Source organism: Phyllostomus discolor, chromosome 2, assembly GCF_004126475.2.
Source record: "Phyllostomus discolor isolate MPI-MPIP mPhyDis1 chromosome 2, mPhyDis1.pri.v3, whole genome shotgun sequence".
NCBI lineage: Eukaryota > Metazoa > Chordata > Mammalia > Chiroptera > Phyllostomidae > Phyllostomus > Phyllostomus discolor.
Genome location: NC_040904.2, coordinates 202,059,971 through 202,073,999, shown reverse-complemented (window position 1 = coordinate 202,073,999; position 14,029 = coordinate 202,059,971). Strand labels below are relative to the sequence as shown.

The 14,029-nt window shown below is 42.8% G+C and overlaps 1 protein-coding gene across 6 annotated transcripts in view; it reads left to right on the top strand.

The window, feature by feature from the left end:
* The first annotated feature begins 4,065 nt into the window (after positions 1–4,065).
* Positions 4,066–14,029, top strand: part of IGF1 (insulin like growth factor 1) — a 74,045-nt gene continuing 64,081 nt past the window's right edge. Inside the window, exons 1-2 of one of the 6 annotated variants that reach the window (XM_028532788.2) lie at positions 4,066–4,397; positions 8,831–8,987. In XM_028532788.2, coding sequence (XP_028388589.1) covers positions 4,335–4,397; positions 8,831–8,987 — 220 coding nt within the window. In that variant the 5' untranslated portion in view covers positions 4,066–4,334. Of the gene's footprint in view, positions 4,398–6,146; positions 6,254–8,184; positions 8,297–8,830; positions 8,988–14,029 lie in introns of those variants that run through there. The other 5 variants (XM_028532789.2, XM_036019498.1, XM_028532790.2 and 2 more) reach the window with 5 other exon arrangements.

Here is a 14,029-nt window from a genome sequence, read left to right as displayed (position 1 = left end):
AGCTTATTTATTTTAAAAGGATTCATACAGCTAAAGATCAGTGCAGCTTAAAGTATATTAGAACCCAGAGCTTTTCAAAATGCCCACTCCTCCCAAATGCCAAACAACGGTAAAGCTTGCGGTGGCAGTTTCCGCACAGCCCACTAGAGGGCGCGCACATTTTTTTGATTCCAAAAGAAAGCAGTTTGTGGGTACTGCCCCCGAAGTTTGGAGCTGGTGTCTCCTTTCCCCACTTTGTATTCGACTTGGGGCACTTGTGGTCGGAGCCCTCTGGTTGTCTCAGTCCACGAAGCCATCCTCGCCCCATGCAGCGACTCCTCGCCTGCCATTCCGAAGAATTCTTTTGCTCCCAAAACCACAGCAGTTTTGCTTCTGACTGCTTTCAGCATTTGCCCTTTTGACATTTTAGAAGAAATAAGATCCAAGTTTGATGTTGAAAAGAAAGCATTGATTTCTTTAGCGAGAGGATTTCTACTCCCTATTACTGTTTTCCCTAGCTGTGGGGAAAATGCTCCTCTAAGGATTTAAAGCAGCTCCTTTGAGCTACACAGGATCTTTCTGAGGAATAACAGAGCTCCTTCTGAGCAGACCTTTTGGAGCCGACCTCAGTCCCCTTGTTCAGCAGAATGTTGTATTTCTGAGGCCCGGTCTTTCCCCCTGACTTTTACATTCTGAGTCGACAAGCTCTTGATCTCAAACCTTGGAGAATACACTCCCGGACCAACCCTCCCCACAAACCATGATCCAAGACACACGTCCAATAGTTTCCCCGAGTTCTTCGCCTGGTGGGTGGCCCTAGAACCTTAGACCTCACCCTTTGTTTGATTCTGAAGTCCTCCTACCTCCAACTATCCATTCGGGGCTTTTCTTGGGAGTCGGCAAAAACATGAATAAAATACATTGTAAATATGCTCTAGTGCACATGGATATGAAATTAGCTTTGGGGCCAGCTCCCCTGCACTCGGCACTGGGAGGATGGGGAACGCGGCTGGAACAGAAAGAGTGGGGACTGGGCCTTGCCCACCCCTTTCTGCGAATCTCTGTCAGCCTACACGTTAAGGAGATGAACAACTGTCCCTCTGTCTTCTTTTTAAGGTGTCAGAAGTCTTCTGAGGCTGCAGCTTTATGCAGATGTGCTTTTCAAGAAGTAGGCTTCAGGGTAGAGTCACTTATGTCCCATCAGCAATGTACACGCAAAAGGTGAAACCGCGAATCCGTGGTTCCAGGAGTGGGTGTTCTCATGATGAGCACACTCTGGCAATTAGCTGTTTTGATGGTACACAATGCCCATATCTAACTGTCAGATTGTTCCAGACAGGAGATGACACAATCCTCCAAGTCATTTTAGAATGACCTCATACATAGGTCTCTCTCCAGAGGGACTTCAGGAGGTGAACTGCCTGAGAAGGAAGTGGATTCACTACCTTCACTACCACTAGATTCACTAGATTCACTACCACCTCGGACTCTCTGGTAATAGGTGCACTCATTTCTTCTTCTCCTAAACACGTACAACACTTAGTCTTTACAAGGAAGTCCTGTGGCACATTTATTGCCCTTTCCCTTTCATGTTGATTCTGGAATTAGCAAAGAAAATGGCTATTTCTCTAGGAAATGATTGCCCTGTTCTGGGGCTGGCTCCCCCTACGCAGAAATAGAGACCATTCCCCACATTGAAATATACAATAATCACTCCAGGAAATTGCTTTTTCCTATTGGAAACCGAGAGCTCACATTGGAGTGTTTCCACAGCACAGCTGATGATAATTACGACTCACTGAAATTTCAGTTTTCTTTGATTGTGACATAAAAACTGGGACATAAATTAAAACTCAATTATCCTTTAAGGGTAATTGGGGTTATAAAACCAAGAGACTGTGAGTCAGTGTGTCTATATTATAGGAGCACAGATTCCGATGGGGCGGTGTGTGTTCCGTCCCCCAGAGCAGACCTTCCCATGACATGGTTGCCCAGGGCACGCCAAGAGAATACAACCAGACTGGGCTCCAGCCTTGGAGAAATGCAACGAGCTTCTGGGACACTTGGAACAACTAAAATATGCTAAAACTGCAATGGGAAGGTCCTGGCCTTCACCTGTGAAGGTACCTGGGAATGGAGCGAGGCACTCAGGGACAAAACTCCATCCAGTTGGTACCTGAGGCCGTGCACGTGGAAATGGCAGTTCTTTCTGCCTGGGAGACAGGTGCTGCTCTTTGGTTATACCGTCTCCATCATCAAAGTCTACAAGAGGAGGATGGACTTCGTTTTTCACAAAGGGGGTGATCTGCAAAAGCTGCAAGGGAAAAAAAGAGATTATTGGTAAATCAAGTCATAAATGAAATGTATGAAGGGGACCTCATCTAAGGAAGTCTTGCATTACTCTTTAAGTGCAGGAATCGGCCACCTATCTGCAGATGCCTGCTTGGCTATCTCTCGACAATGCGTGTTTGTATCGGCTGACACATCCCACCGTTGTAGCAGGAGGCTCTCATGATGCATCCCTTCTCCCCAGTCGGGATTTTCAAAAGGTTTTCGCTTCCCTGTCTTTCCAGAGAAACTGTTACTCCCCCACAGTGTGCGGTGTTCGTATTTGTAAAAGAGCAGATACCCATCACAGGACAGTGATATTTCCTCTATGTCTCCGCCACTCAGCCAAAAACCCTGCGGGGCTTTGACCATGGTGCTTGTAGTTGGGCGCATAGTAGGCGCTCAATAAATGATGCTGAATTTGTGCACCACCAAAGCGATGTTAAGTGCACAGAATGTCTAACTTTTCTTTCTGGAAGATAAACCTGGCCTCAAATTATTAACCACACAGAGGACTTGACCAAACCGAACCCCCTTCCAAAACCATCCAGGTTTTCCTTTGAGGGCACTCATGCTTGCAAACAACTTTCTACCCACAGAACAACAAAAAGATTCAGACTAGGATTTCCAGCACCTTCTGTGTTCACTTGATGCATCAGTATCATCTTGTTTTCTGAGAATCATGAGAGAGAAATGCACGATCCAGGTTATTCCCACCCTCCCTAGGAAACCATGCCTGGATAGGTATCCAGGGGAAGTCTATAGTTCACTTTCTTATCTACTACCTCAAAAAAAAAAAAAAACCAAAGAGAAATTGCCATGCACTGTATCAACAAGAGATCAGAACCTGATTCTCAATGGCAAAGGCAAGTGTACATATAAATAGCAAAACAGCTGGCTTGGACCATGTTGCCGGCCACTCGTCCAGTTGAGGGATTTGAATGACATCATAACCCTTGAGAGGGTATTGCTAGCCAGCTGGTGTTATTTAGAATACACAAACATTGGACAAAGAAAACACACACACACACACACACACACACACTGAGTTTCGAGTTCTGCAGAAAAATACGACAATGGGAAAATAGTTGGCCTCTCAGGTGCCCTTTCCCTGGGGGGTGATAGACAGCCTACTAGAGGAAGGAAGAAAAAGATTTTATTTTTTCAGTTGGCTTTACAGCTCAGCAAAATCTTTGCCCTGTCGCGGGCAAAAAGCACGAAAACAGTGTCGTCCTGAAGGGAGCCAATTGCAAGGCTGCCTGCCCCTCTTCCAGGTTCTAGGAAATGAGATCATTCCCCCTCGCTTGGCAAGTAGGACAAGGGGTCACCCCGGCACTGTTTTCCAATCTAGTCTACTCCAGCCACTTCAGGGTTAAAATTGTAGGTTTTGCCTGGGGTGGTCTTCACTTCTTTTTTTTTTTTAAATTTTGCGTGTGTTCTAGGATTTTAAATTGCTCGCCCATCCCCCACGCATCTTCCTTTAATGCCGATAAGGTGTGTTAACAGATGTGCGTGTGTGTGTGTGTGTGTGTGTGTGTGTGTGTCTTCGTGCCCAGGAGAAAGTTAATCAGAAAGCTGATCTTCCTTTTCTATGGCAGCATCAGTATTTTTAATATCTACTCGCCCTGTCACTAACACACATTCTTTTAAGGGAAAAAAATGCTTCTGTGCTCTAGTTTTCAAATGCAAAGGTATGATGTTATTTGTCACCGTGCCCAAAAAAGTCCTTACTCGGTAACTTTGCCAGAAGAGGGAGAGAGAGAGAAGGCAAATGTTCCCCCAGCTGTTTCCTGTCTACAGTGTCTGTGTTTTGTAGATAAATGTGAGGATTTTCTCTAAATCCCTCTTCTGTTTGCTAAATCTCACTGTCACTGCTAAATTCAGAGCAGATAGAGCCTGCGCAATGGAATAAAGTCCTCAAAATTGAAATGTGACATTGCTCTCAACATCTCCCATCTCTCTGGATTTCTTTTTGCCTCATTATTCCTGCTAACCAATTCATTTCCAGACTTTGCACTTCAGAAGCAATGGAAAAAATCAGCAGTCTTCCAACCCAATTATTTAAGTGCTGCTTTTGTGATTTCTTGAAGGTAAATATTTCTTACTCTTTGAAGTCATTGGGGAATTTTCTTGAAATTGTGTACTGTTTGCTTCTGCCTGGGAATGTTATTCACTTTAGAATTTTCATTGTTTCGGAACTGGGAGATATTTATAAATTGCTGAATATGCAATTCTGTAGGATCTGAAAAAATAGCTCCGGGAGATGGATGCCTTTGCACAGAAATATGTATGAGTAGAAACTATTGCAAGGTACTTATGCTAAATCCTCCACTTGTGCAGAGCTTCAGTGGTATCAGCGCAGAAGATTCCTTTAAATCCTGTCTATGGTTAAGGGCTATAGCGTGTGGATATGGACTTTGGAAAAAAAAATTTTTTTGCAGGTGCAGATGTTTAATTTTAAGACGCTGTTCTTGTGTGTGTGTGAGTGTGTGTGTGTATGTATATGTAAGTGTGTGTGTGTGTGTGTGTGTGTGTGTAACTTGGTAGGACTTTTATTACAAGGCATGCCACATACAAAGAGTTACATTTTAAATGGTATGAAAGCTTTTAAATATGATCTTTGGAGCTAAGGTCCCGGAACTCCCTGCACTTCTGCCCAGGGAGTCAAAGTTAGAGTGAAGTTTAATTTGCTCTTCCGAAAAAGAACTTGACAACTCTTGCTGACCTTGCATGTTTGTATAATTTAAACAAATGCATGCTGTATATGGGAAGCGGAAAATTTCGAGCAACTGCTTGTCCAAGTTTTCTGGTTTAAAGAGGACTTTCACAGGCAAAGTTTGGACTCGGGGCTTTGTGTTGTAAAACTCTGATTTCACAGTCGGTGCTGTGAAGTCTCTTTAGGTGAATTCGGCTGCCCCTGTCAACGCACCGACTGACTTCTCGTTTCCCCTTCTCTGGCCCCAGTTCAAGTTTCCATTCTCAGCAAAATTATATCCTTCAAGAACTTGTGTTTTTCCAATTTGCAAGCACTTTTAAGCCGCTGTCACTGGTTCCCTGATGAAATTGCCTGAGGTCTCAATTCATAAAATGTCCCTGCCCCTTAGGGCAACATTCATTTGCTGCTTTTAAATACTCCACCACCAGGACTTTTCTGAGTAAGTGGCTCAGGAGGTAAGGGTCCATCCTTGTCAGGCACCTGAGGTTCTGCTGCCCTCGAGATGCCAAAATGCAGGCTGGCCACCTTGCTTTTAAAAGAATTCAAGGCACTATACTATGTATTTACTGTGTGGTCTGACGGCTGAGGGATTTGTCTCCGGACTCAGATGATCATAAAGAGGCAATGGAGTGTTATGTCTGCCTTAATTACAAGTTTGGAAAACTGTCTCCAAATAAACTTTCCATGCCGTGTTTGCCGGGCTTTTCAGAAGCAGAGCTAGCCATGAGTTGTTACTTTTTCCTGCACTCTGAGCAGGAAGTGGTTTTGAGGGAGGTGAGTGGTCTTTCAAATGTAATTCAGGGAGTAAAGGTGTCCTGCCTAGAGGCAGAACTCACACGCTGATTGATTGTACTCTGAGGCTCAAGGTATTTTCCAAGGGTTTGAGTCAGAGGGAAGAGGGGAAGGGAGAGGACTGGAGCTTGGGTCACTGTTTGGGGGAGCTGCTATCTGCGTACTTACAATGGAAATCGGTGGCTTGATTGAAGGGAAGAGATTGACTCAAATCCCAGCTGTGCAATTTGTTCATTGTTTGAATGGACAAAAGGCAGTTTACCCAGACTCACAGCATACCTGCATGGGTGTCCAAATGTAACTAGATGCTTTCATAAACCCCACCCACAAAGCAGCACATGTTTTTAAGTCCTCAGTTTTCCATTCACATCAGCCTCATAATACCCACCCTGACCTGCTGTAAAAGATCTGGAACAAACAAAAATGGTTACACCTACAGTGAGTATTTTCTTATGACTATTGCCCTCAAATTTTGCTGGGCATTTTCATTGTAGCCCAGACATCTGGAATCAATTGATATTCCATTTATTTAAGATAAAAAAGGAAGGGCTTTTAAATTTTGGATTTGTAGAGGATTTTTGAGAAAGTGTTTTGATTTTGTTCCCTCTTTTTCTCTTCTCTTTCTGGTCCTTCCTTCCTTTCTCTCTATCACATCTTTCCTTTCTCCCTCTCCCTTTGTTTCTTTTGTGTTTGGCAAAACAAAAGGCCAAGGAAATGATGCACATATGGAGCCACTTGTTTCAAACTTTTAATTCCTAAACAAGTTCATTATTGTTTTCTTTTTGGGAACATAATGTGATAAATTCTCTGGGTCTCTGTGGGTATACTGAACTGTTTTGTGAACTGAAAGAAAATGCACTAGAGGTTCTATTTGGTCCTACAATTGTAAGTGCTGATATTTATCTGACAGTATAACTCAGCAACAGAGAGAGAGAGAGAGAGAGAGAGAGAGAGAGAGAGAGAGGAAATCTCTAACAAAAATTTTAAATTCTAAAATGCTAGAGATTTAGATGTATTGCTGGTTTTAAATGTGTTATACCAGAAATAACTGTTAAAAATATAGTTTTGACATCTAATGATGTTCTCAATTCACTAAGGCTATAAGTTGGGTCCTTTTTCCCTTGGATTTCATGAGAACTGAAGAACTTGAGGGGTTCTACAATTGCAGGTGCTCGGCCTTGAACATTACCATAAATTCAACAAAGAAGGGAGGCGTGGAGAAATAAGATTAGTAGCATAGGATACATTCTAGAACTGGCCCATTGCCAGAGTGTGGGGTATGTTCTGATCAATTACAAGTTGCTCTTTTGAAAAGGGCAATCAAGTCCAATTGGGTTGGTTTTGTTGAGGTTTCCACTGGAAACACTGAAGGGTAAAACCCCCACCGATTATTGTATAGCTAAGGAAAATGAGGATTGGATGATGCTATGTTTCTAGCAGTCTCAGTGGTTTGGGCTTTGTGGAGGTGGAAGATTTCCATAGGACCTCAATAGGATTCTATTGAGAAAATGGAAGAAATGGTTCAATGGTGTTCAATTTTACCTCCTCTCCTACTTTATGTCCATTATTTATGATGATTTGCAAATAGAGAGGGAGTTTTTTTTGTGGTCAATTGCTTCACAAGAGCTGGGGGGTTAGGGGCGTTTTCCCCAGCTGCTGAGCTGCAGCTCTGGGCACAAACATGAAAATATCAATGGAAAGGATGGGGCACACTGTGCCACTGCTGAAGAGCCGTCATGTGGAGAGTTCATGGAGAGCAAGGAGAGTGGCAGGAAATCAATGACTGAATGAGTCTGTTTCTCCAAAAGCCATGGGGCTGAATGGAACCTGCTACTCCTGGGAGGTTCAAAACAGGGCTCTTTTGATCATGAGAGCTGCCAGCCTAACTCCACGACCCTTTGGTAGGGTCCCTCACTTCAGCACCTCGGAGGGGCTCTTCCAAGGCTGCTGAAAGGCGATGCATCTAAGAAAGGGGAAGCTGCTCACATTAGGAGCCTTCCTGGAAGAAACCACATCTCTGTGGCACAAGTAGCAATATGGAAAAACTTAATGATCACCTTAGCTTTGTTTCTCCTGCTTCGAGTGAGGATGGAGATGTGAGCCACAGGAATTCTGCCTCTGGCAGGGCTGCCACTTGGCAGGCTCTCACTGGCTGAGGCAAGCCAAGCAGGGGTCCCTCGGTATACTTCGCTCTAAAATGGATACAGTGTCACATAGGTCCCTCCAAGAGATGAAGTCAGAATTCCTGTGACTCAAAAAAAAAAAAACCTTTTGTAGGTTTCGAGCCCCATGCCCTGTTCGTGGAAGGTGCTCTACACAGGTGTTGATTTGATATTGAGCTTGACACAAAGAACTATAGAACACAGAAAGAGTGGGGTCTACTTAGCATGAGCCAATTTCATGCCTAAATCCTCATGTTTTTCCTGTTTCTGTTTTTTTTTTCTTCCACTTGTGGTTGTGCTAACTTCTGATATCCCCCAGGTAAGAAATATCTGTCTCTCTGTCTTTCTCTCTTTCTTGTTAAGTGAAAAAGAGAAAAATTCTATAACAGTATATAGTATTTCAATGAGTTCTTTTTTAGCCACAGTAAATTTTCTTTAATCAGTAGCTAGGGAAGGATGTCTGGCTAATTTAATATTCTGGTCAATGATGGATGCATATGCCATCTGTGGATGGCCAATCTTTAGAGAATTTAAATTAATAAAACATATTTGACACCAAATCTGGCCTGAGTACAATTTCAACTTTGATCATTCCAAAGGTAGGAACCCCTAAAGGAGGGGCGCAGGGAGGACTTCTCCAAGGTTCTACTGTAGCAAGGGGATTAAACACCTGTCACCTGACGCCAAGATGTGCTCAGTCCAGGCCTCCCTGGGGCCTCTCTGGCACGCTACTGCACTTCTGCGCGGGGTGGTCCTGACTCGTAACAGTGATGGGATGTTGGGAGTCAAAGCACCCTCACCCCGCTTGCAAGGACAGAGGAGGAAACGTGACCCTCTTCTGTTTCCTCGGCAGGTCAAGGTGCACATCATGTCCTCCTCTCATCTCTTCTACCTGGCCCTGTGCTTGCTCACCTTCACCAGCTCCGCCACAGCTGGACCGGAGACCCTCTGCGGGGCTGAGCTGGTGGACGCTCTTCAGTTCGTGTGTGGAGACAGGGGCTTTTATTTCAGTAAGTAGCCCTCCCTCTCACAGCTCTGTGGATTTACAACCACAGGGAGTGTGTGAATAACTGGATGGCTGCCCGTGGCTGGCAGCCGTCCTCAGCCTGGGACTCCTCACCTTAAAGGAAGCCTAGTGTTTCAGTGGGTCCGGGGCAGGTTTTGGAGATTTCAGATGGAATTTTCCTCCTTTGCAGTTTGTCTTTTAACGAATTCCTGATGAGCTCTCCGGCAACTGTTGTGCTCTACCCTCAGTACCCCCTTCCCTCAGTAAAAGAGGGGGGACGAAGTGACCCTGGGGGATTGGGGTTTTTGTTCTGGAGACCCTTGTGTGCACATACAAACATATGGAAACATGTAGATCTGTTTGAAGTGCTAGGTCATTTGGAGTAAAATAGCAAGGGGGACTTGGAAAAAGAATTAAGGGGGCACATCCCAGATGTCTCCATGCTATACAAAATATCCAGGAACAGACAGAAGGTGAGTTCCCTCAAAGGCACATTTGCAAATACACAGACTCTCTCTTAAATGCAAACAGCAATGCTAGGTTAATTTGCCCTCTATGCAAACTGACCTTGGTTTTTGTTATTGCTTTCCTTTGACGTCAGTCTTTTCTGAGGCTCTCCTGTGATATCTCCATCTGGAGAAGGGCTTCTGACAAGTGTGGGGTTACTTATCCCACAAGGAGGTCTCATGATTAAAAAGTTGACACTCAAGAAAAGGTAGCCGGCCAAGTCAAGGCTTGCAAATAATAAACACAAGCGAAAGTCAGTGCTGCCTGAGGGAACTCATCACTTAAACTAGGATCCACCTCGGAAGCATCTTTCTCATGGTGTATTACAGCACAGTGAAATTTAAAGCCAGATGCTCATTCTATGGAATTCTTTGGAATTTTGGAGAGTTCCAGGATGCTGATGCTCATGTCCTCAGCGAACATGAATCATTCTTGAAGATTTACATCGCTCAAGTGTAGACAGCTTACCTCAGTTACCCACTAAGTTTTCAATAGCTCCTGGGATGACTCATACATTTCAAGTCTTTCTCATCTTCTTCCCAGGGAAGGTGGTGGGTGGCAGGGCTGGGGTGGGGGATAGAGGGGGACACGGGGACAAGGGTCCATGTAATGGTCTGGGATGGGTGAAGGGATGGGAAGGAAGAGGCTAACAGGCGTATTGACTGTGTGTACACATCATAGGTTTGGCAACAAATAGCATTTAAACAGCTAGGGACAGAGAATGAGACATGCTTTCTGCTATTTGAACGGGCAAATGCTCACTCTGTTTCCAGCCAATCTTTTAATTGAGCAAATTCATCTCTTTCTCTGGCAATAAAGTGACTCTATCCAGTTCTTGGTTGCAGCGCAGATGACTCAGTTCATCAGGTGGGTTCTTTCCAAGCAGCAGACTTGTTTCACAGAAGGCAAATATGTCACATGAACATCACTCAACAGTGGGCTGTCATTAATCTCGACTGCGCTGGTGCTGATCTACACTGAGAAATGAACAAGTAGTCCTCACTTATTATGCCCAAGAGGATTTCTCTGTGCCTTGATAATCCATCTGTGCAGTTTCCTTTGATCCAGTTCACTAGGTGATTGCAGAGCCCACAAGTGTCCTCCGTTACGTGCCAGGCTGAGTGATCTTGTTCGATGTGATATGCTCCAGGATGTCCATGCACAGTGCATGGAAACTGGACCCTTCCATGCTTACAGTGTGTGCATTTGATTGTGAAAAGTGAGAACAGAAAGAATGATTTGGTCCCAAGTAACGATGTGATACCTATGTATTTCACACAGACACAAGAATATTGGACAACTATGATGGAGACCAACTTCAAGGCCCTGAAAGGATTCTTTAATTCTGTTTCTACAGTGATTCAATTTATGCAAATGCTTTTACATTGAAAAGAGCAACTCTTGATGTTTAGAATACGACTTTGGAGAGGAAGGAAGGGGTTTTATAAATTGTGTATTACTGTCAATATTGTCATTGAGACTCTATGTTCCGTAAATGTTGTAGTAAACAATTCCATGACTTACGTAAATCCTTTCCCTGACGTAGACCCTTATGCACAAAAGTATCTTGGTAACTTTCTAGTCAACTGGACAATCTTGTTTGCTGAAAAGAAGAAGTTAACCCCTTTGACTCCTTTAACTCAAAACACTGATGGAGAATCTGCTGTATGTAAGACACTGTACTAGTCATTAACAAAATGCTTAGAAAAGAATGAGCGAGACAGACTTTGCCTTCAAGGAATTCACAGACTAGTTGCTAACTGAGAGGTTTAAAAAAAGCGCAGAAGTATTATCAGGTATCATAAGAGAAAAATAATCATGGCAGATTAGATTATAGCCATCTATGCTTTTTCCTGAATATTTTGCCCCATATTTGAAATCACCTAACCAGGATTTGCCCTCTAAATGGGCTCCTTGATGCCAAGTGCTATACTGATTCACCATTAAATCCTAGAACTTAGTTCAATGCCTGGCTCCTATAAGTAGTGGCTCCTATTTGATGAACTAACAGGATTTCATTGAATTGAATCCATTTGAATGAAATGGAATTACATGTTTGGGTCCTTGGTCTCCAACACCATCTAGAATTGGGTTTGTCAAGTACTTTGGACAATTCTTCTCACCTCATATTTACTCAGCTATTTGATAAGACTTTTTAAAATGAAAACAACATATACTAACAAACTTAGAGACTACATGCTAGTCATCCCCCAAGCTACACTGATGGCCTGTTTTGTGTCTGAGCCAATTATTCTTACAGGCATCAACTGTTGTCAACAAATTTTACTGAGTTTCCTTTTTGTCCCAGGAGATTTACTGTGTGTGGAGAAGTCAGCTCCAAGCATTTACAGTCTTTGAAATACTTATTAAAGCAAACCAGTCTTCTCCACCTCTGTCCCCTGTCAATGGACTCTTCTTAAATTTTTACCCGTATTCTCAAAATTTTATCGTGGCCATGCCTTTTGCTTTAAGCTGCTTGAAATCCCATTTTGAAAGTATGGTTGTTGTTGTTTTTTTAATAGTGGCAAGCAATTTCGATCTTACTTTGAGATTCAAACATGGAAAGAAAATTGTCTCCATATCTATCTCTTTTGTTGGGCCAGAATGTTTAACAAGGAAAGGTTTTTTAAAACCTTATGAGGAACACAACTGAATAAAATGTTCTGTCATACTTATTTTGTATAGATCAACCCAGTGTTGTGAATGAGCTCATACTTCTCCACAAGCCTGAGTTCCACTACAGCACAGGGCAAAGCAACCGTCTACATTATCTTTTTTTGTGAACATCTCCCCAGCATAAGTGAAACACTTCCTCTATAATTAATGCAGCTTCCCCAGACATTTTCTGAAATGAAACTTCCAATGAAGAGCTAATTACTGATTCTTCCCTGTGCATCGCAGTAAGAGAGCGTATCAACCAGTCTTGTGTGCTCACAGCCCTGTGAGAAAAATGGTGGCTTAATGGAGGCGGTACACTGGGAAAGAGCTAGCTATTATCTCACCAGATTGATGGAGCTCTCACAGAGGGTGGCTTGTTATAACCTCGTTTTGTGTGAAACTGCAAGAGGAAAAGAGCTTTGAGTGAAATAAGAGACATTAAGCGTACTATAGATATAATTTTTGAGAGCCATTAACCATTTTAACATGCACTTTAAGGGCTTGTGGAATTTCTCTCCTTGGAGATACTTTAAAAATTGATGGACAACCAACCATCTTGGATGGTTTCAATTAAAAGTAACCAAAAGAAAGCGAATTCTGGGGTCCTTTTTAGTTTTAAGAGTCTATAAACAATCCCTTAAATAAACTGTGTATGCTTTACCTCAGGAGTCTGGGAAAAAGGAGAAGTAAATCAATTAGAGAAGAAAGTTGGATACCCTTTCGGCTATTCCAGATTTATAGCTTTTATAAAACATACTTCCAATGCATAGTTATTAAGAACAAATGGCATTCTTCATGTGTTAAAACATACTGTTTGTAGAGTGTAAGTGAAACTTTGCCATGAATTTCATTGTTATTGATTGAAACAACCTCCTTAGATCTAGGTTATTATTATTAACTCAAGCTTCTTTCATTTGAAGTGGAGTGCTCAGAAAACTGCTCCCAGACCTGTCATTCATTAGCTCTATGGCTGTGGCAAACATTTAAACTTCCTGGGCTGAAATGTCCTTGTCTATAAAACAAGGAGATTTTGTTAAGGTGAATGACCTCTTCTAACTTTAACAGACTCATAGTCTAGGTTGTAATTAACAAAGATTTGGTGCTATTCAAGAAAGGAGAACCTAGGATTTAAGTAGTGACCAAAGAACATTTAACCTCCTTTATCTTCTTTAGGTTGATTCTGTTTGTCCTCAAAGACAGGAAATTATACCTACTTAAAGAAAGAGGAGCCAATTTCTTTTTTTTTTTAAACTGGGTTTCAAACCCTCAGAGACGGACTAGAAGCTCAGTTATGATGAAAGCCACACAGGTAATCTGCCCAAAAGGGCATACACCTCGTGAGAACAGATTGCCATTTTTCTTTGCTAGGAAGGACCAACTGACAGTTCTCATTTACATTTCCTCACTCTCTGGATATGATGGGGACCAGTGAGGTCCGATTTTAGCTGCCCTTTATTAAATTAGACAAATTATTATTTAAGGCCTTTCCCCAAACTACTGATGCTGCCTTTCCAATGAAAGAAGAGACTGTATAATTTGGGGCATAGATACAGTGACCCACCAGAATGGAGCTGGATTTAAGCTGTGCCTTTGGCATTCTCAGCTTGGTACCTCTTAGACCGCCAGCCATGCATTTGTATGACAGCTGGTCAAAGTTAGGGGCACAGTCACTGGCTATGGAAAAGCTTTTCTCTTTGAAACTAATTGACACATGTGGGGTTTGACCTTAATGCCCCGACCTCATCATTAGCACTACTAAGCTAATAAGCCACAGATATTCGTAAAGAAAAACAATGTGTTTACATTGACCCTAAGTATTTGCTACTACTCTTTAAATAGACTTAACAAGACCAAGGGACCACTAAGAAAGTGATGGTTTCT